We start from the raw sequence: 23,201 nt of genomic DNA, 5'->3' as shown, positions 1-23,201 counted from the left end.
CTTTCCTTCTGAGCTGCCTGTCCCACAGCTCCCCTAGGCCCTTGTGGGTTTTGGTGCAGTCTCCTTAGGCCCTACTTGGCTACTGTGACTTTTCTGGTTCTGACTCCATCCCTCCACCCTCAGAGCTGCAACCCTGCAGCTTCCTTAAGCTCTGCTTGGCTCCTTATTGCCCATTCCTACCACTTTTACTTTGAAGCTGCCTGTAAATTCCAAAACTTCTCTAGGCCCTCATGGCTTTTGTGATTCCAATTCCCAACCCTTACCTATGGACAGGATCCTGTACACAAGCTGGGTCTAATTCCACTTTTAGCATCTACAAAAGTTCTGTTACCAGGCACCAAGATTCCTAAGCATAGCTAAGCTGATGCCTGCTGAGTTGTGGTAATGACCCACTGAATAACTACGTCTTCATTTTGTTCTCCCTGAGTTGGGGGCACCCATGGCTACAGGCTGCAGTGACATTCTGCCTCCCCTTTCTCACCCTGGGGACAGTATGTTTTCTGCCCTCTCATTCTCTTGGGATGGCTTTTAGAAACCTCCAACATGTACATCTGAAACCAAACCTGAAAAGCACAAAATTTACTCACCTGTCCAGTCAAAATGGGCCTCAATATCCCTTAGATAAATAACATGAATGTCCACTCAAGGGCACCTCTGATCCTGATGTTATTAAGCATCTTTACAAATACTACAAGCAGTCAGGGAAGTGCAGAGAGATTCCTCCATTCCCAATTGATCTTTTCTCAAAACTCTGTTTGTCTCTCCCCCACCCTCACACAATGTAGCCATCCTGTCCTCTAAGTTACTATCCTCTGTAAGTTTGTTGCAGTTTGGGAACCAGAAGCCAACCTAACAGGAATGGGAGAAAGCAAAGGGACAGGCCAGCTGCAGCAGGTGCACTTCCAGCACACACTCCTGGCTGGTGAATCTGTCAGCTACTTCTTGCAGTGTCCTCTGTCTACAGTCAGACCTCATAATCCCCCTGTCTCCACAACTTCTGTGTTCTCATCTCACTGGATTCTGTTTTACAGGAATCCAGGTATCTTTTAGGTATGAGTGGCATTAGACTGTTTTAAGCTCTCCTACTTCAATTAAAAGCTGGCTCTGCATTTGGGGTATGGCTCCCCCTCCTCTACATCCAAGCATCTTAGTATAAACATTTCCTCCAAAATCTCTGTCCCACATCAGGTGATCCACTTAACTATGGAACAGAAAAAGAAGAGATAAATAAAGGCACAGACCATTCGCAGTAGGGACTATTGCTCCTCATCTCTGCTCTGTAGGTTTTGTCTTAATTCTCTAAATTCAATGATGTGTCTGCTTAAAACCTGGTAAAGTCTCTAAGGAAAAAGTTAACTTAAATTCCTGACATCAGCATAGATAGTTAAAATCTACACATAGGAATCTTAAAGAACCATGTGGTTTCTTTAAAATCTCATCCACTGTCCCCTCATCAGAATGGAGGCAGCCACACTGCTGACAGCTGTGTTTGCTAGCATTTGAAAGGATGGTCTTTACCATGTGACCAGGGGAGACCTCCTGAAAAGCTTGGCTGGAAAAAATGAAGGAAAAAAAAAAACCAAGAACAACAAACCAAAGCACTACAAAACAGAACGTGGATTCTCATCCTTCTACATAGAAACAGCTCTGAGCTGGCTGAGACACGAATGTGTGCTATTATTCAAAGCAAAGGTGGGCAAGCCAGAATGTTCCACAGACACAGCAAGAGCAGGAGCAGGAGCAAGAGCAAGAGCAAGCAGAGAAAGAACAAGCCTTTCCTTCTTTCATGACTTCTTGTAGGCTTTCAACAGAAGGTGTGGCAGAGATTAGGAATGGGGATGAGTCTCCAGCTCAAACATTCGGGGTTTCAGGTGTGTCTTCCTACCTCAAAGAAAAGGATCTGAAATTAATCTTCCCAGTTCACATTAAGCAAAAACGTCTCACAGATGTTACCCTCCATTTTGAGATTTTAGTTAATCCCACATGTAGCTTACATTAAAGAATCAACATCACATTCCCTGTCAGAGTTCTGGAACTGCTCTGTTTGGGGCTCTGCAGCTCCTTCTAGCACTTATGACTCTGTCTTCTGCCTCCCTCTTAAAGGGAGTTTTCTTCCCACGGGTTGAAAAGCATAGAAAGTTATTCTGGATGTAAGTTTGATGAGAGCAGGGCAGCATAAGACCTGAGACCCCTGGAGAAGTGCAGACAGGAAGGAGGCCCTGGGACATCTCAGCCAGTCTGGATCCCCTTTACCCTCAGTCTCTGTGGGGTCAGGCTCATTCCTCTGTGTTTCTTCCACCAGGGGGCAATGTTGCCCAAGAATGTAATGCTTCTTCCTCTTCAACAGGTGAGACCCTGGAGGGTCTGCAGTGGGATGGAAGATCCAGGAACACTCTGGATGTTGGGATGTCATGGTCTGTTACAAATTAGCATTGAAACGTCTGAGTGGAATTTATCTTGTTCATTGAGAATCAAAAACTAACATTGGCTCAAGTGCATAGATGAGCACACACTGTGTGTTCTTTATAGGATGAGGCTGTGATCCACTGTGCATAGTAAGTACCAAAAATGAAATATCTTTTGTTTTTTAATTTTGTGACTTTTTGCCTATTTTCTTTCAGTAAGATGTATTTCAATCAATTGTTCTGTCCTGCTCCAGAGCTGGCTTCATTGCCTGGCAATACAGTGTTGCCTAAAGACCCCTGTGCCCTCAGCCCCTGGCCTCACAGTCTAGATGTGTAGGAGAAATAGAGTATTTTTCAATTCATATTTTTAAAATTTTATTTTTATTAGATATATATAATTTTTGTATATAAATATGTAGGTGCACTAGCATTGAATCCCTTGGAACTGAAGTTACAGATGATTGACAGCTCCCATGTGCTGATGGAACTCACCCTGGATCCTCTGCAACAGCAACAAGTGCTCTTAGCTGCTGAGCCATCTCTCCAGCCACTATTGGAATGTTTACATAAGGAAACCACACAGCTGATTCACAGCATGCTGGCTGAGCACTGAGAGAAACTAGATGCACAAGAAGAGACAGAGTCAGTGCAGAGCTAAGGAGGGAGGGGTGCTGGGCACTGATGGGGTGAGGCCTGACAGACAGAGACAGAGAGGGGCTGAGCAGGAGGAGACAGAGGCAAAGAGAGAGATGCTAACACAGCAGAGTCCCCTATTTGAGGGTATTTCTATCAGACTGCACTGGACACATCTGCAGAACCCTGCTGGAATCTTACATTTCATAGTGAATGCTGTGCTGGTTTGAATGAGAACAGCCACACAGGCTCATAGGAATGAATACTTCATATCCAGCTGATGGAACTCTTGGGAAAGGATTGGATGTGTGGCATGATTGGAGATGTGTCACTGCAGCTGGGCTTTGAGGTTTAAAACACTTCAAGGCTTCTGGCACCTGTGGTAGGGTGTGCCCAGTTGACTGTGCAGCCATGGGCAGTGGGTGACTGAACTTTAATGGCACAGGAGGTGGGAAGCTGACCCAGGAGCCATTATAGAGCAGAAGAAAGTGCAGATCACCATAGCCAATGTGTAGGAGCTGCTGAAGATGACTGACAGGTGTTTCAGGAAGTGCATCGGGAAGCCTGGGGCTCCTCGGATAACTTGGAGCAGAAATGCATCACCATGTACATGGAGCTCTACATAGATGCCTTGAACACTGTCCTAAGCCTACAAGTCAATACAGGACAGAGACGTGTGCCTCAGGACACTGTTCTCAGAAGAGAGCAAGAACCAATGTGAGTGCAGGGATCTGGCTGCCCCCACTGAGCTGTGACCTCATGATAGCAGGCCAATAAATCCCTGCTGGGAGGGTGGGCTACTGGAGACTCCCACTGTTCCCAGAGCCTCTGCTTCTGGTGTGCAGACAAAGGTGTGAGCTCACACTGTTCCTCCACCACACCTTTCCTCTGCCATCATGGACTCAAACCCTCTGAGACTAGAGAACAGATTAAATGCACATTTGTAAATAGCTGGGGTCACAGTGTCCTATTATACTCATAGAAATGTAATTGAAGCCAGGTGTGATGACACAGGTCTTTAATCCCAGCATTCAGGATGCAGAGACAGGTGGAACTCTGTGAATTCAAGGCCACACTTGTCTACATGGTGAGTTCTAAGACAGCCAAAGCTGTGGAGACAGACCTTGTCTTAAAACAGAATAAAATAAGAAAAGTTACAGAGACAGATCTTTCTGTGGCGCTGCCTAGGGCCAGCTGCTTCCTTAGGTTAGTCAGGGTGAAACCTAAGAGAATCAAGTTCCCAGGGAATCAGAGAAGAGATCAGTCAAAGTCTACACAATCAAAGCTTGTATAAATTTATCTCACACTACTGATCAGGGATGAAACCTCACATCACCAGTGTGTACTCTCTGGCATGAGAATCATCTTTCTTCCAGTGTCCACAGTGCACAGATCTGAGGAACTGTGGGGCCAACTTGGTTATCAGATCCACTGTCCCACACACCTGTGACTTTCATGTCCCTCACCTCATCAGCTCATAGTGAGATTGAAGGTGAGAGAGGGAGTGAGAGGGTCAGAGATCACATAACTTCTACCACACTATCATCATTATTCTGTGTTATAGTTAATTACAGTTCCTCTCCTACTGTGACTGAGTCACTAAAGCAACTGTCCCATAGAAGTGCAGACACAGGGCAAGTGCAGTGTAGACAGGGCTTCAATGCCTGTTGTCTGTGGTCTCCACAGAGGTTTGTTCACAGTGTAGAAAGGGGTGTACTGTGCTGACACAATGACCCAGGTCCACAAGGACAAACCCAGGACTAGGAATGGAGATCTTTGTAAAACACACCCACCTGAAACTACACATACTTCATCCCTGAGGAAACAGGAGTCTAAGCCCAAGGTTAAGGAGACAGGATCCTGAGGGAAGAGGCAAAGCCTCCTCTTTACAATGAGAGTCACTCAGGCCTGGCAGTGTGAGCCACTCTCTCCAGGTGAACAGAGCCTGATCTCTGTGGGGTCCCTGTGGAGCTTGCAGGCCAGAGCCTCTGCTTTAAGGAGAAGATCTCTCCACTGCATTCCCAACTGCTTGTGTTGTCAATGTATTCTCATACGTGGCCTTTCTTCTAGAGGACTCCAGGGTCAGACTTCTGAAGAGAAGGAAGAGGAAGGGTGGAGGAGAGGACACAGAGAGTCTGGCCTGCAGGTCTCTCCTGGTGTCCAGACAGCTTTTGGTCAGAACTCAGAGACACCATGACAAACAGCGCTCTGTACACAGCACAGGGTTTGGGCAAAGTCTTAGTCTCCAGGCAGTGAGGTCAGGGGTGGGGAAGCCCAGGGCTGGGGATTCCCCATCTGCCCAGATTCACTTCTGCTCCTACTGTATCAGGTCCTTCTGCCTGGACACTGATGACATGCTGACAGGCCTCATCTCCATTGTGTGAAGTGATCCCAGGGAACCAACCAGCTTCCCTCTGGGAACTTGTTATAAAGTCCACACAGCCAAAGGGATTGAGACGCCCCAGATCCCAGATGGGGGCAATGGCGCCGCTCATGCTGCTCCTTCTGCTGGTGGCCACCCTGGCCCCAACCCAGACCCGCGCGCGTGAGTACGGGGTCGGGAGGGAAACGGGCTCTGTGGGGAGGGGCGGGGGCGACACCGGGGAAGCAGCGTCCCCGCTTCGCTCACCGCACCCTAGGCCCCTTCTCGACCCGCGTCCCGAGCCCCAGACCCTGCTCACCTCCCAGCCCGCGCACCCGCCCGGGGTCCTGGGAGGAGGTCAGGGTCTCACCGCGCGCCGCCTCCAGGGTCACACTCGCTGCGGTATTTCTACACCGCCATGTCCCGGCCCGGCCTCGGGGAGCCCCGGTTCATCGCTGTCGGCTACGTGGATGACACGCAGTTCGTGCGCTTCGACAGCGACGCGGAGAATCCGAGGATGGAGCCGCGCGCACCGTGGGTGGAGCAGGAGGGGCCGGAGTATTGGGAGCGGGAGACACAGAACTGTAAAAACACGGAGCAGACTTTCAGAGTGAGCCTGAGGAACATCCGTGGCTACTACAACCAGAGCGAGGGCGGTGAGTGACCCCGGGTCGGAGGTCACGACCCCTCCACGTCCCGACATAGGGGCTGAAGATGTCCTGTGTCTCAAGTCCGACCAGAAGCGACCAGGAACCTGGTTTCTTCTCAGTTTGGAGAAGTTCGAGTGTGGGCGGGGCCGGGGCGGAGCGAGGGGGATGAGCAGGGCGAGAGGGGGTAGGCAGGGTGAGGTGGGGTAGGCGGGGCTGACTGCGGGTCCCACAGGCTCTCACACGCTCCAAAGGATGTATGGCTGTGACATGGGGTCGGACGGGAGCCTTCTCCGCGGGTACATGCAGGAAGCCTATGATGGCCACGACTACATCACCCTGAACAAAGACCTGAAAACCTGGACGGCGGCGGACATGGCAGCACAGAACACCCGACGCAAGTGGGAGCTCGCTGGTGATGCAGAGAAACGCAGGGCCTACCTGGAGGGCGACTGCATGGAGTGGCTCCGCAGATACCTGGAGCTTGGCAAGGAGACACTGCTGTGCACAGGTGCAGGGCCGCGGGCAGCTCCTCCCTCTGCCCTCGGGCTGGGGCTCAGTTCTGGGGAAGAAGAAACCCTCAGCTGGGGTGATGCCCCTGTCTCAGAGGGGAGAGAGTGTCCCTGGGTGTCCTGATCCTCATCACAATGACTGCACTGACTCTCCCAGGGCTCAGCCTTCTCCCTGGACAGTTCCCAGTCTGTCTCAGGAGGGAAGGAGAGAATTTCCTGACAGAACATCAGGGGCTTCCTGCTGTCAGCCATGGCCTCTCCCAGGCCAGGTTCTCTGCCCACAGCTATGGTCTGTGGACACTGGCTCCTGTCATGCTGAGTGTGTCAGCCCTTACACCCCAGGACCGGAAGTCTCCTTTACTTGATGGGAGACATGGACTCCCCTACACTAGGCTTGTTTCCCCAGTTTCTACAACTTCCCAAAGAATACATTCTCACAGATCCCTCCCTGTCTGTGGGGTTGCATGCCTTCTACAACCCAATTCTATCTATTCCTACAGTGGTGAATGGTCACACAAGCCCTTATGGGGTAACCTAGAGAAACATGAACGGTGAAATTTCTTTTTCTTTTCTTTCTTTTCTCTCCCTCTTTTTAAATTTCTTTCCTTATTTTTTTGAAGGCATTATTTTGCTTCTGGTCAGTTTTTATCTGCACTGGAGTGATCCTGTTTCTCCATGCCCTTGTATTATCATTTGTACCAGTCTCCACAGGTCCTAGGGGAGACTGCTAACCTGGATAATTAGACAAGTTAAATCAGGGTTCTCATGAAAGGAGAGATTCTTGTGAACTTGGACTGTTTCATGTTACAACTGAACATCCAGAAGCCTCCTGCTCTTCCTCTGCCCCCACAAGTTACAGTGCTCCCCCTAAAGAATCAGGAATTGGACTTTGTGAGGGACAGGGTCTTCTGCAATCCAGGGCTGGAGTGAGAGGGAAGATCCACACACCCTGTGAGCCTGCTGTGTTCCAGTGAGTGCTGCACTGGGGTTCACAGCACACTCCAGGGATCCTGTGTAACACACCTGTACCTTGTCACCTCAGAGGCAGGGGCTGAGAGTCATTTTCTCTGGCTGAGTGTCAGAGGTTCACCACATTTCTGCTACACATATTGTAATGTCTGTTCACTTGGACTGACAGTTAATGCTTGTCAGCAAGATGGCCACAGTGGTTGAGTCTCAGTGGTGGCTCCCTTCCAGGAGCATATGATTCTAGTTTTGATATGAACTCAAACACATATATAAATTAGATATTTTCCATTCCATCTTCCATTCTTTGACTACCTATCTCATGCTGTAGAACATCACATAAGGACGGCCATGTTGACCCACTGGCTCATGTGGATTCCCTCTTAGCTTCTGAGTCCCCAGGAAAATATGCAGTTCTGTGCTCAGGGACCAACTCTACCTGTTGGTCACTAGTGAGATAACAGTTGAAGTGTTCAGACACATAGTTCGGTGTCATCATTGATTCAACTGAGTCTGTGTAGATTTCAGTTTGTCTTGTTAATTGTGGGATTTCTTAAATCTTCCACACAGATCCCCCAAAGGCACATGTGAACCATCATCTCAGATCTGAAGGTGAAGTCACCCTGAGGTGCTGGGCTATGGCCTTCTACCCTGCTGACATCACCCTGACCTGGCAGTTGAATGGGGAGGACCTGACCCAGGACATGGAGCTTGTGGAGACCAGGCCTTCAGGGGATGGAACCTTCCAGAAGTGGGCATCTGTGGTGGTGCCTCTTGGGAAGGAGCAGAATTACACATGCCATGTGCAACATGAGGGTCTGCCTGAGCCGCTCATCCTAAGATGGGGTAAGGAGGGTGTGGGTGCAGAGCTGGGGTCAGGGAAAGCTGGAACCTTCTTTGGACCCTGAGCTGATCAGGGCTGAGAGCTGGGTCATGACCCTTCATTTTCTGTACCTGTCCTTCCCAGAGCCTCCTCCATCCACTCCTCCATCCTCCAACATGGCGGTCATTGCTGTTCTTGTTTTCCTTGGAGTCATGGCCATCATTGGAGCTGTGGTGGCTTTTGTGATGAAGAGGAAACACAGGTAGGACAGGGCAGGGTCTGAGTTTTCTCTCAGCCTCCTTTAGAAGTGTGCTCTGCTCATTAATGGGAGACACATCCACACCGTGCATTGCTGCTGTCTGCAACTGGGTCTGCTGTCAGTTCTGGAAACTTCCTATTGTCAAGATGTTCCTTGAACTCCCATAGCTTTTCTTCTCACAGGTAGACAAGGAGGGGACTACACTCCAGCTCCAGGTAAGTGTTGGGGACAGGACTGTTTCTAAGGCCATTGGAGTTCAGCTGGAGATGATGGGGAGCTCTGGAAATCCATAATAGTTTCTCCATTGTAATCGTCCAGAAAGTGTGTCAGCACTTTCTATGAATATATCTCTGTATATTTTTTACCCAAGGCAGGGACAGCTCCCAGAGCTCTGATATGTCTCTCCCAGATTGTAAAGGTCACACTTTGGTGTCTGACTGAGGAGGGGCAATGTGGATATGATTGGGTTTCAGGGACTCCCAGAATCCCCTATGAGTCGTGGGTTGTTGGGATATTGACTTCACAGTGATGGTTCATGACTCTCATTCTCTAGCATGAAGACACCTTTCTGGAATGGACTGAGTGACAGTGTGTTCAGGTCTCTGCTGTGACATCCAGATCATTCAATTCTCTTTAGACAATGGTGTCTGATGTTCCCTGTGATCCTATGGGCTCAATGTGAAGAACTGTGGAGCCCAGTCCACCCCTGCACAATAAGTCCCTGTCCCTGCACTGCCTGTGTTCCCTTCCACAGCCAACCTTTCTGGTTCAGCCTGGTGGGAGTTGGGAGGACGTCAGCTTCCTGTGAGGTCCATGCTGCTCTTAGTTGTATCCCCTAATTTCCACACTGAGAATAAGAATCTGAATGTGAACTTGATTGTTAACATCTTGACATATGGGTTGATTGCTTGTTAATTTAATGGGTTGAGAATACTTAGATCTTTTTTTTTTTTTTTTTTTTTTTTAAGAAATGAATGGCAGATGGAGAACTATCTAGGATCTGTATCACTAAGCTGTGTGTATCTGGTGGGCCAGGAAGAGGCTGTGGGAGCTGAGTTTGAACAGGACTGTGCCTAGGTGGGCTCTGTGTGTTATTATCTCTGAAGGGGTCACTCCTGGTCTGTGTCACCTCCGGGATCTGCTTTCTCCATCACTATGAAGCACATTCTGAGAGTCTGTGGTCACAAGGACACAGGAAAGGTCTGAGCCTTGACCTGTCTCCAGGATTATGATTTCCCAGGATTATGATTAACCCAGCAGGTTAAGAAGAATCACGAGTTGTGTCCCAAGACACAACCTGCTGGGTGCACAAATAAGTCATACTACATTTCATCTCACCCACTTGATTTAGCTACCAATGATGCAGCTGTGTAACTGCCCTGGGTGCTCCCTGTAGCCAAGCTACTGTTGTGATTTCTGCTTCTCCTTCTTTCCACTGTGTTTTCCAGGGATCTCAGGTGTCTGGTGTGGTCTGTCTGTTCATCTCTCAGGAGCACATCCACAGCTGAAATAAGACCTTACAGGGATGCTTCTCTCTCCTGTAACCTGGGTACCAATTCCTGACCCTGGAATATCTTATTGAAGCACCTTGTGTCCTGGATTTAACTCCCTCAAGTCTCTTAATCTCCACCACCATCTGTGTGGACCTGGTGCTTGCAGCCCCGACTTGGGCATGATGGATGCGGTATTTAACATAGTCTGTCTTAAAGTCCTCTTCATAAGCCTGTTGTTGCTCTGCACTGTGGATGGCTCTGTATTGCAGGAGACCAAAGTCCTGCTCATAGGCCTGTAACCATTTAAATTAACTAATATTTATAGCACTAAAGACACAGAAGGCATAAACTGAGGCTACATCTTGCTACCTCAGTGAGGAAACTTTATTCTCTAAATTATATGTGTGTTACCTATTGATAATCTGATTCTACAACTAAACTGCCAGCTCTTTAGATGTTTCACTGTGTGTCATTCTACCAAGCTAGTCTACCTTTCTCTTGAGCTCTTTCAAACTCCAGAGGGATCCTGAACTCTGTTTCGTAGATTTGTTTTACCTGTGTCCTGCCAGCTGCTTCTCTGTTGTTCTTGTAAGCCCTGAGTGAAAAATCTCTATTTCACAAAGGCTCTTCAAAGTTGAGAGAGAGAGAGAGAGAGAGAGAGAGAGAGAGAGAGAGAGAGAGAGAGAGGTTTCTGTCAAAGGTCTAATGCCTTATAAATTAAGTCTGTTTAAGTCTGTAGCTCCTCCCCCACACCCTTGGCAGGCTGATCCTTGTCACTGCCATGGTAGGGTTGGGGATCCATGGCAAGCCTGTAGAGGCTTAACACTTTCACCCTTTACAGGGGTGTAGACCAAGACCACCTGCTGACTTTGCCTCGGGTCATAGAGCAAAGACAGAAGACCTCTCCCACGCACCTGCCTTAAAGTCGGCAGGATCTTTCCATTCTTTAGCAGTGTTATCTATGGAGAACTTAGAGGCACCCAAACCACATCTCTTCAGGACACTTATAACTGCATCTGCCAAATGCAATATATATATTTAGGCTTTTATATTTTGCTAGCAATTATGTTTTATGTGTATAATAATATTCTGTAATGTAGGCCTGTCAGTGGTTAGGAACTGAACATTTCTTGTCCCAGGCTTTTCTGGCTGGCAGGGGAAGGCAGTGGCTGGTCAGGCTCTCCTCTTTGCTCTTTCTGGGTCAGTGGCTAAGGTTTTCGGAGGACCTCCTGGTCAACTCTGAGTGTTTTAGTTTTGACGGTATCACACCTCTTGTGTACTGTGGAAAATCAAAGCATTCCCAACACCACATATTTGCTGATTTCCATTCTGATGTTAACACATCCTTATAGTATATAGCATGATATACTTCCAATTTTTTCCTTGCATCCAGTGTCTCTCAGCTGCTGTTGTTTCTTTTCTTGTTAATGGTCTAACCCCCGGGATCTTTATTTTTCCCTTTTGTTGTGTTAAGTGTGTTCTTTAAGGTATGATTAGATCTTCTCTGTGACTGCTTGACCTTCAAAATTGTGTGGTACAGCTGTAATGTGCTTTATAGTATAGAGAGAATTTCTTCATCTTACTGGATTCTGATTCTGAATGAAGCATGTGGGATTTGAATTACTTTGCTGTTTTTCTCTCCTGATTTATAAGCCAGCCATTCCAAAGGTTCTTGCATCCGTATATACTGTAGATGCTTCAGCAGTTGGTGTTCCCTTTACAACACATGGGACAATCCAATTAGTTTTTTTTATAAAACTGAAGGTTGCTTGCTTTTAGGATATTTGTTAATTTTTCCCAAATAGTTGTTACAAAACTCTTTGCTAATCTCATTGATCACCCATAATGAAGTAATCTCAGCATTAGTATAAGTCTCTACAATTTCTGCTGGGTCTATTCCTGACAGTTGATATATTCATGCTTTAATAATCAAATCAGAAAATATTTTCTATGTAAACTTTAATTTTTTACTTTGATTGTGTGCTAAGATGATCCATCCTAAAATACTGCTTCCATTGACATAATGATCCCAGTAGGAAAATGAGTTAAGGCAAAATAACCAAAATACAAATGAGTTTGGGAAACTATGTTATTCACATATAATCTTCCAGTCTCTTTTCTATAAAGGTTAACTCTTTCTATGCTTCCTTTGTTTGCTGTCTTGGACTGTCTATGTCTGAATCTTCTTCTTGTACCATTTGACACAACTTACTTAATTCTTGAGCAGCTAATCCAATGATGGACCAGAGTTAATTGATATCTCTGATTGATTTTTGAAACTCTTTGAGATTTCACAACTGATTTCTTTCAATATGTACCCTCTGAGTTTTAATATTTTGTTGACTTATTTTACAATGTAAATAGTGAATGGAATTCCCTCCATATATTTTTTTTTTCAGAAGCAATCTGCAAACCTCAACAAGGCAAAATTCTCTTTGTTTCACAAAACAGTTTTTTCTAAAGTATCTGCATCAGAAACAGCCATCAGAATATCATTCATTGGCTGAGAAAGCATTTGACAAAATTTAACATCCCTTCATGGTAAAAGTCTTTGAAAGATCAGGAATTCAAGGTCCTACCTAAACATAGTAAAAGCAATATACAGCAAACCAGTAGCCAACATCAAACTCAATGGAGAGAAACTCGAAGCAAACTGCCTAAGATCAGGGACTAGACAAGGCTGCTCAGTCTCACTCTACCTATTCAATATAGTACTGGAAGTCCTAGCCAGAGCAATTAGACAACTAAAGGAAGTCAAAGGGATATAAATAGGAAAGGAAGAAGTCAAAATTTCACTATTTGCAGATGATATGATAGTATACTTAAGTGACCCTAAAACTTCCACCAGAGAACTCCTAAACTTGATAAACAACTTCAGAAAAGTGGCTGGATATAAATCAACTCAAACAAATCAGTAGCCTTCCTCTATTCAAAGGATAAACAGGCTGAGAAAGAAATTAGGGAAATGATACCCTTCACAATAGTCACAAATAGTATAAAATACCTTGGAGTGAATCTAACCAAGCAAGTAAAAGATCTGTATGACAAGAACTTCAAATCTCTGAAGAAAGAAATCAAAGAAGATCTCAGAAGATGGAAAGATCTCCCATGCTCCTGGATTGGCAGGATTAATTTAGTAAAAATGGCCATCTTGCCAAAAGCAATCTACAGATTCAATGCAATCCCCATCAAAATTCCAAATCAATTCTTCATAGAGATAGAAAGAGGAATTTGCAAATTCATTTGAAATAACAAAAAACCCAGGATAGTGAGAACTATTCTCAACAATAAAAGAACGTCTGGGGGGAATCACCGTCCCTGACCTCAAACTGTACTACAGAGCAATAGTGATAAAAAACTGCATGGTATTGGTATAGAGACAGGCAGAAAGATCAATGGAATAGAATTGAAGATCCAGAAATGAACCCACACACCTATGATCACTTGATCTTTGACAAAGGAGCTAAAACCATCCAGTGGAAAAAGGACAGCATTTTCAGCAAATGGTGCTGGTTCAACTGGAGGTCAGTATGTAGAAGGATGCAAATAAATCCATTCTTATCTCCTTGTACAAAGCTCAAGTCCAAGTGGATAAGGACCTTCACATAAAACCAGATACACTGAAACTAATAGAAGAGAAGGTGGGGAAGACCCTCGAATACTTAGGCACAGGGAAAAAATTTCCTGAACAGAACACCAATGGCTTATGCTCTAAGATCAAGAATTGACAAATGGGACCTCATCAAATTGCAAAGCTTCTGTAAGGCAAAGGACACTGTCAATAAAACAAAACAGCAACTAACAGTTAGGGAAAAGACCTTTACCAATTCTACATCCTATAGAGGGCTAATATCCAATATATACAAAGAACTCAAAAATTATACTCCAGACAACCAAATAACCCTATTAAAAATGGGTACAGAGCTAAACAAAGAATTCTCAACTGAAGAAACTTGAATGGTCGAGAAGCACCTTAAGAAATGTTCAACATCCTTAGTCATCAGGGAAATGCAAATCAAAACAACCCTGAGATACCACCTCACACCAGTCAGAATGGCTAAGATCAAAAACTCAGGTGCTAGTTGATGCTGGCAAGGATGTGGTTGCCAATCCTCTATTGTTGGTGGGATTGCAAGCTGGTACAACCACTCTGGAAATCAGTCTGGTGGTTACTCAGAAAATTGGACATAGCATTACCTGAGGATCCAGCTATACCACTCCTGGGCATATACCCAGAAGATGCTCCAACATATAACAAGGGACATATGCTCCACTATGTTCATAGCAGCCTATTTATAATAGCCAGAAGCTGGAAAGAACCCAGATGTCCTTCAACAGAGGAATGGATACAAAAAATGTGGTACATTTACACAATGGAGTATTACTCAGCTATTAAAAATAATGACTTCAAGAAATTCTTAGGTAAATGGATGGAACTAGAAATTATCATCCTGAGTGAGTTAACCCAATCACAAAAGAACACACATGGTATTTACTCACTGATAAGTGGATTGTTAGCCCAAAAGCTTGGAATAGCCAAGACTCAACACACAGACCCACATGAAGCTGATGAAGAAGAAAAGACCAAGTGTGGATGCCTCAGTCCTACTTAGAAGGAGTAACAAAAATACTCAAGGGAGCAAATATGGAAACAAAGTGTGGAACAGAAACTGAAAAAGGAGCCATTTGGAGACCATCCACCTGGGTCTCCACTCCAGGTTACAGTCACCAAAAGTAGACACTGATGTGAATGGCAGGAAGTACATGCTGACAAGAGCCTGATATGGCTGTGTCCTTAGAGCTCTGCCAAAGGCTGACACATTCAGAGGCTGATACTCACAGCTAACCACTGATCTTATCAAGAATTTCCCAATGGAGAAGTTAGAGAGAAGACTGAAGGAGCAGAAAGGGTTTGTGGCCCCATGAAGAGAACAACAATACCAACCAACCAGAGCTTCCCAGGGTCTAAACCACCAGCCTGGGAGCACATAAGGAGGGACCCATGACTCCATCTGTACATGAAGGGGAGGATGGCCTTGTCTGGCATAGGTGGGAGAGGAGATTCTTGGTCCCATGAAGGATGAACATGGAGTATGGGGGGGGGGAATTCGAGGGTGGGGAGGTGGGAGTGAAGTGGATAGGTAGGGTCTTAGGGGATAAAATCTGAAATGTAAATATAATATACAACAAAAAAAAAACAAAATAACAACAACAAAAAAAGAATATCATCCATGTATAGGTAAATAATGGCTTAAAGAAACTGCCTACAAACTATTTCTAGCAGTTCTGGCATTAAATACGGACACAGTGTTGGAGTGTTCAGCATTCCCTGTGGAAGAACTTTACACTGATATCATTTTACAGGTTGAGCATTATTATGTTTGTAGTATGAAGGCAATTTTTCCTCAGTTGGGGTTTTTCTGCCTTCCTTCTTAATTTCCCTGGCTGACCTGAGGCAAACAGCTTGTACTTTCTGTTCTAGGGCCTCAAGCTAGGTCCCTGATTTTATTTTCTGCTGGCAAGAAATTGCCTTGGATATCTCTCTAGGACCTACACTCATTAGACTAGAGGAACTCTTGTCACATTGCCTGCACACCCCTGGAAGCCTAGGCCTTCTTTCTGGTTTATATTCATGAAATCCATTGCCCTTAGAGATGGCTTGTTCACAATGTTGTTTCAGATGACCATGCTTCCCACAGTTAAAGCACAGGGCACTTGAGATCTGAGAACTTTACCTTCTTGTTCACAGTCTTTTTACTATATCTTCCTCAGTTAAAGCACCTCAGATTTTGAGACCTAAGCCTTTAGATATGGCTTGCTCAATTATTGTGGCATTATACAGGCTAGAGACAATATTAGTCTTCTCTGTTCATAAGTGCTGCCCTCAACTTTAATGGCCTGATAACATTCTGCATTTCATATTTGCATTTTCAAATGCCAAGGTCTCAATTAGCAGTTGTTTTGCATCAATGTCTGACATGGCTTTGTTCATACCTGGAACTAATCTTTGCAAAAAAAAAATCAGTGAAGGTTTCCCCTGAGACTTGCATAATTTTTCTAAGAGATGTGGGATTCTTCCCTGGCTCCTCAACTTTGTTCCTTGCTCTTAAAGTTGCTAAACAACATGCTCTAAGATTGTTTCTTCAAATTGAACCTATTCTTTTTTTTCAAAACAGAAAACAAATTTATTCCGCAGACATTTAAATTATGAATCCTATAAATCAGGACCACCACAATTTCAGACACTCTGTTGCAAAGTGTACAGCAACAGTCACATCTGGAGGATGAATGCGCCATTGAATCTTTTTAAAAAAAAGTTTAGCTACCTTGAAATTTGGGGGTGGCACCTCAGAAAGGGTGCCCTTGGGTTTTCACAAGGGGAAAGCACTGTCTCCTCCCAGAGTCACATTTTTAAAAAACAGTTTCAGTCACTCACCAAGAACTGGCAGGTGAGGAAGATGGAGAGGCCCTCTCCAACTCTGCAGAGGACCAAAAGAGCCTGAAGTGTGCTCACTGCTTTCACCCCACACCACACACATCACAAACACAATGGCGGCAGGAGGTCAGGAGGTCGCTTATGACCATTCTGAGAAAGCTGGTGCTAAGGCCAAGAGTAGCCTATCAGGAGGAGGAGTTCTGGAAAAGAAAAGCACAGAAAACACAAAATAACTCTCCCTACACAGCCCTTTGGGCCTGATTGTCCTTTGGAGACTCCGAGTGGTGGCAAAGAGAAACTGGTCTGTGCATGGATCCAGAAGAAGACACTGGGGCTAATGCTCCCAAGAATCCCACAACACCCGACTCAACCAACCTGACCTTGAGTCCAAGTTGGCAAGGTCAAGTCGTTTGTGTGTCCCCACTTAAGCTCAGCTCTCCCCACCTTTGAGAACTCACCAACTAGGTCCCATCACCCACCTTCACAATCATAAATTAAACAGGAGAAAGAACGTGTCGCCAAGCCACCCATCTGCCAACTTTATGTTCTTCACCCTAGAACCTCTCTGCTCTGCAACTGTAGCACCAATGCAGAAAGCTTCTCTATCCGAAAATAACGAGATCATATGTGTCTACTATTGGTTTTCAAGTATTGTTAGAAGCCCTCCCGATTCCCGCTCAGGCGAGCCACATCTATAAACAATCGAAGCCTAGGGCTAAGTCGGGTCCAAGTGGACCTAGTAGCTGCCACAGTTCTCCAGGTAGATCGCAGGTCCTCAGCTGCCAGTGCTGCTCAATTGAGTCCATTTTCTGTAACTTTGAGGCTGTAACTAGAGGGATAGACGACAGCTTCAGCTCTTCACTGTCCAGACCAAGACTCTGTTGGATCCTCATGGCCGTGTCCTCTTCTTCTTTCAGGGACCCCGGGTCAGAGCCAGGAGCCCGAGGGCTACGGGGTGACTGAGTCCGGTTCAGTTTGGCCACCCTCCCACCCCCGACACCGGCGCGCTCGCGGAGCTCGCGACCGCTCGCTGGAGCACCTTCTCCTTGATGAGGTTTCCCTGAGAATACTAGCTGCTGTAGGAGTCATCGTTGGCCGCGCGCGCTCCGCCTGCGGTCCACCGCCACTGCTGGATTCGCCAAGAAGCCACCAAGCCTGGGAACCACACTCACCGCCTCGGCCCGGGAAGCGTGCTGGCGCCCGGGGCGATTTCCGCCACGCAGTAGGGCGCCGCCCGGCCACCGCGCTCCCGGGTTCCCCCAGAGGCTGCGCACGGTCCCCTGGGGAGCAAGGTCCTTGGCCTTGGCTGATCCCGCCGGCTGCAGCAGCCGCCTCGCTGGGGTCCCAGCCTTGTCCGCCAGCAGTGCTGCCAGGACCCGCGGGGGCGCAGGCAGGGGGCCCAGGGCAGCACAGGGAGAGGACTGGCCATCGTGTGCCGCCTCCAGCTGCAGTGTCTCACCTATTTGGGCGATGAGCCGGTCCACGTTGGCCAAGCCGCCCAGAAGCACTGCCTGCTGCAGCAGAAGAAAGCTGTCATCATCCTCCTCCACCTCTGCCTCGTCACCGTCACCGGCTTCCTCCTCCTCCTCCCCTACTGATCCCCCCCCCCCCCCCCGGCTGTGTGGGCGTCCCTGGCGGCTCTATTGTCCGCGGGCTCCAAGGGCCAAGGCTGGGACAGGAGCGAGCCCGGGTCAGATTGGGCCGGGACCTAGCCTGGGACTTCGAAGCCGGGACCACCAGGCAGTGGCACTGCTCACCTTAGAGCCTCAGGAGCCAGAACCTATTCTTGTGTAGCAGCACATAGCACCTATCAACCCTATCAACTGGACCTGTGCTATGTTCCCCTCCTTCCTTTGTGCAAATTCGTGGCTTTGCTCCACCATGGCAACCATTGCAATTGAGGACCAGCCTCTGGTACAGTTGTTACCAATCCTCCCCAGTCTTGGGAAATAATCCTATCCTGAGTAGTCCAATTATTTAGTGCCTGTTTCACACAGGATAAGTGCATCTCATAAGATATCACTCCCTCCTGGAAATGCTTTAGGTCTGTTATTTATACAGGAGGCCATCCTGTCTTGTCATAAACTTGTGGATTATCTTCATTAGCAAGCAAATCATGTATAAGTACTTGGAATGCTGTTGGTGATTCTGTGACCCAGGACAGCCTGTCCTCAAAAGGTGTGAGGCTGTTTCCTGAACATGGCTGTCTCATCTGACTATCCTGCTTTTGCTTTGACTTGACTGCCCTCTGACACTCTTCCTTCTCTCTCTACCTAGGGGAAACTCCTTGTCTCCTGGTGCCTGTGCTCCCCCTAGTCCTGGAGTCTGAGCCACACTAGGACCCTGTCCCCCATCTCCAGTTGGCCTGTAGGAGTCTCACCTTCTGGTCACTGATTGCTTGACTCCCCATCTACCAGTGACAATTAGGAAAGCTCCTTCTTCTTGAAGGGGAACATTCTACCTTCTTTGGAAAGTCAGTTATGTCAAATGATGTTCTTCTGGGGCACACAGGTGAGAGTATGTTTTGCTGAAGCAGACATGTGAAAGGGACACATGAAGTTTTCAAGGAATATAAATATAACCCAGAAGATGGTGGATGCTACCAGGCCATTCCTTACTGGTCATCCTTTGTCATGACTTCATAGAAAGAAATGCACCAAAAAATTTGTCTGGTGGTGTTCTCCAGGCTTCTTGACACTTCTGTGGACTCAGGCCAATTGGCCCAATGAAGTGGAAGTTTCTGGATATGTCACCTGATACAGAGTCACAGAGTTTTGTTGAGCTTAGAGAGAGTATAATAGGACACAATGGACAGTGATGGCTGGCTTGCATAGCTAGTTTTGCAACAGTTTGTTGGTCTCAAGTCTTTGTCTTCTCTGATCTTCACTTTGTTGAGTCAGTCTTGGCAGAGAACTTCTGGTGTCCCTGCTGGTCCTTGTCACTCCAGTGCAGACTCACGCTGATTCAGAGAAGGCCTGGCTGTTTCTGCTGGATTGTGCCATCACTGCTGATTCCTGTTTGTTATCCTGAAAACACTGAACTGGACTGCTGGTATCCTGGCAATTGGAGACTGAAACTGCCCCAAGGAGATACTTCTCTTCTTGAAAGGTGTTTTTGCGAGTGGATCGAGCTGCTGCTGCTGATTCATGAAAACTGAACAATGCAGATTGGAATTGCTCTCAAGAATTATTTCTAAACCATTCTACTCCCCCCCTCCCCCGTATCCTAATAACTTTTCTTTTCAACTATCTCTGGTGGGTGGTGGGCTAGAAGGGAGGTTAAAGCATTTAAGAGCCCTTCTTGAAAGTAGGCTTGGAAAAATCCAAGCTTACAACTTCTGGTCACTGTAAATGCTTCCCTGACTCTGAGGAAGTATCCAGCACCCCTCTGGTAGTCTTGGAGATGGAGGAACCTCCAGCCACAGTCTTTAAGGCTATGCCTGACCCTCATCACCTGACCCCATTCTCCTAGCATTGGAGCTGCTATCTGCAGTTCCCTTAGGTCCCAAGGGCCAGGGCGCCCCCTACCTGCCCTTTGCTCACCTTTCCTTCTGAGCTGCCTGTCCCACAGCTCCTCTAGGCCCTTGTGGGTTTTGGTGCAGTCTCCTTAGGCCCTACTTGGCTACTGTGACTTTTCTGGTTCTGACCCCATCCCTCCACCCTCAGAGCTGCAACCCTGCAGCTTCCTTAAGCCCTGCTTGGCTCCTTACTGCCTCTCCTACCACTTTTACTTTGAAGCTGCCTGTAAATTCCAAAACTTCTCTAGGCCCTCATGGCTTTTGTGATTCCAATTCCCAACCCTTACCTATGGACAAGATCCTATATGTGATCTGGTTCTCATTCCACTTCTGGCTTCTATGAAAGTCCTGTTATGAGGTACCAAGACTCCTAAGCTTAGCCAGGCTATGCTGATGCCTGCTGAGTTGTGGTGATGACCCACTGAGCAGCTTGGTCCCCAGTTTGTTCTCCTTGAGTCTGGGGGCACCCATGGCTACAGGCTGCAGTGACATTCTGCCTCCCCTTTCTCACCCTGGGGACAGTATGTTTTCTACCCTCTCATTCTCTTGGGATGACTCTTAAAAACCTCCAACATGTACATCTGAAACCAAACCTGAAGAGCACAACATTTACTCACCTGTCCAGTCAAAATTGGCCTCAATATCCCTTAGATAAATAACATGAATGTCCACTCAAGGGCACCTCTGATCCTGATGTTATTAAGCATCTTTACAAATACTACAAGCAGTCAGGGAAGTGCAGAGAGATTCCTCCATTCCCAATTGATCTTTTCTCAAAACTCTGTTTGTCTCTCCCCCACCCTCACACAATGTAGCCATCCTGTCCTCTAAGTAACATCCATGGCTCTGTAAGTTTGTTGCAGTTTGGGAGCCAGAAGTCAACCTAACAGGAATGGGAGTGTTGGGAGCCGACTTTTAGCAGAAAGCGGCTATCAGTTTTACAGCCATCTTGAGCCATATACCCTGACGTGAGACTTGTTTTCAACAGCTGAAGCACACTCTGATATCCAACATATTTTGTTTTGCTGTTTACTGCCCCCAGCTACAAGGCACTCGTGGTAGCCACGCCTGCAAGGCATGCAGTTCACGTGCTGTCCACGTGCTATCCATGCCATACATGCCTGTAAGGTGCAGGTGGTATCCACGCCTGTAAGGCTTACGTCATATCAACACCTACAAGGCACGTGGTATCCACGCACCTACATTGCATGTGGCAAAAGCGTATAAATATCCCAGATTTCCCTTCAATAAAGGAGAAAAGAGACTAGAGACTAGAGACTTGAGACCTGACCACACACCCTGTCTTGTCTCCATTCTTCGCGTTGATTGCCCCTCTAGCACCACTCTCTCTCTCTTGACCAGAGCACTTAGCGACTAAGCGACTAAGCGTTGAGGCAGAGTGTGGACCTCAACATGGGAGAAAGCAAAGGAGCAGGCCAGCTGCAGCAGGTGCACTTCCAGCACACACTCCTCCTGGCTGGTGAATCTCTCAGCTCCCTCCTGCAGTGTCCTCTGTCCATAGTCAGATCTCATAATCCCCCTGTCTCCAAGCCTTCTGTGTTCTCATCTCACTGGATTCTGTTTTACAGGAATCCAGGTATCTTTTAGGTATGAGTGGCATTAGACTGTTTTAAGCTCTCCTACTTCAAGTAAAAGCTGGCTCTGCATTTGGGGTATGGCTCCCCCTCCTCTACACCCAAGCATCTTAGTATAAATGTTTCCTCCAAAATCTCTGTCCCATATCAGGCGATCCACTTAAGTATGGAACAGAAAAAGAAGAGATAAATAAAGGCACAGACCATTCACAGTAGGGACTATTGCTCCTCATTTCTGCTCTGTAAGTTTTGTCTTAATTCTCTAAATTCAATGACGTGTCTGCTTACACACTGTGTTCTATGCCTACAACTCTAGACTGCAGAGGGAACAAGCCTAGGGACATGTGACCTAGACCTGTGTCTCTTGACATTGTTCTCAGAAGAGAGCAATGTCCACTGTGGGTGCAGGGATCTGGGTGCCCCCATTGTGCTGTGACCTCATGAGAACAGGCCAATAAATTTCTGTTTGGAGGGTTGGGGAGGGGAGACTGCCATTGTTCCCAGTGTCTCTCCCTTGGTGTGCAGATAGAGGTGTGAGCTCACACTGTTCCTCCACCACACCTTTTTCTCTACCATCATGGACTTAAACCCTCTGAGACTAGAGAACAGATTAAACACATATTTATAAGTTGCTGAGGGTCACAGTGTCTTATTATAGTCATAGAAATATAACTAAAGCCAGGTGTGATGACACAGGCTTTTAATCCCAGCATCAGGATGCAAAGACAGGTGGAAGTCTGTGAGTTCAAGGCCAGCCTTGTCTACATGGTGAGTTCTAAGACAGCCAGAGCTGTGGAGACAGACCTTGTCTCAAAACAGAATAAAATAAGAAGAAAAGTAACAGAGGCAGAGCCTTTTTGTGGAGCTGCCTAAGGCCAGCTGCTTCCTTAGGTTAGTCAGGGTGAAACCTAAGAGCATGAAGTTCCCAGGGAAACTGGGAAGAGATCAGGTCAAGTTCGACAGAATCAAAGCCTGTATAGATTTACTTTCCTCACACTACTGATCAGGGATGATGCCTCTCATCTCCAGTGTGTACTCTCTGGAATGAGAATCATCTTTCTTCCAATGTCTGCCCCGGCCTGGGGGATTCGACGAGACCTTAGGGAAGGGGGCGAACGAATGAAAAGACAAGAGACACAAAGAATGAGAGCAAGTCTGGGGTTCTGATCAAGCTCTGAAACTTTAATTTTGGGAGCAGGTTATAAAGACACAGCAAACCCGGAAGTTTGGGTGAGGGTCATTGCTTAGGGCTATCCTACTATGGAATCCTTATCGCCCTAGACCTTCCCACTGTCAATATCTTATCGCCCTAGACCATCCCACTGTCATAACTTTATTGCCCTAGACCATCCCACTGTCATAACCAGTTCCAAGGAAATGCCAGACCTTCTTTAGGTTCCTGGGACCTGAGACCTGTGAATGTCCTTTCTTAACCTTGTACTGACTAGACTTTCTAAAACAGCAGGTAATTTCCTGGGTTTGGCTCCTGGCATCTGCTCCCTTTTAGCAATTTTAAACGAGGCTGGCAGGCAAATTCGGACATTAAGAAATCT

The 23,201-nt window shown here is 46.8% G+C and overlaps 1 protein-coding gene and 1 pseudogene across 1 annotated transcript; one reads left to right on the top strand and one right to left on the bottom strand.

Moving 5' to 3' along the window:
* Positions 1 to 5,473: 5,473 nt before the first annotated feature.
* Positions 5,474 to 9,534, top strand: LOC117724199 (H-2 class I histocompatibility antigen, D-B alpha chain-like). The gene is made up of 7 exons (XM_034523886.2): positions 5,474 to 5,583; positions 5,787 to 6,056; positions 6,283 to 6,558; positions 8,096 to 8,371; positions 8,493 to 8,610; positions 8,790 to 8,822; positions 9,161 to 9,534. The coding sequence occupies exons 1-6, from the start codon at positions 5,511 to 5,513 to the stop codon at positions 8,791 to 8,793; spliced, it is 1,017 nt and encodes a 338-aa protein (XP_034379777.1). The 5' UTR covers positions 5,474 to 5,510; the 3' UTR covers positions 8,794 to 8,822; positions 9,161 to 9,534.
* Positions 9,535 to 17,279: 7,745 nt separating this feature from the next.
* On the bottom strand, positions 17,280 to 21,132 carry LOC117724225 (GSK-3-binding protein FRAT2-like; annotated as a pseudogene).
* Between the last annotated feature and the right edge of the window lie 2,069 nt (positions 21,133 to 23,201).

The sequence above is a fragment of the Arvicanthis niloticus genome, chromosome 20 (genome assembly GCF_011762505.2).
Source record: "Arvicanthis niloticus isolate mArvNil1 chromosome 20, mArvNil1.pat.X, whole genome shotgun sequence".
Classification (NCBI taxonomy): domain Eukaryota; kingdom Metazoa; phylum Chordata; class Mammalia; order Rodentia; family Muridae; genus Arvicanthis; species Arvicanthis niloticus.
Note: the sequence above shows the minus strand (reverse complement) of the source record. Positions and strands in the feature narration are given on the sequence as shown.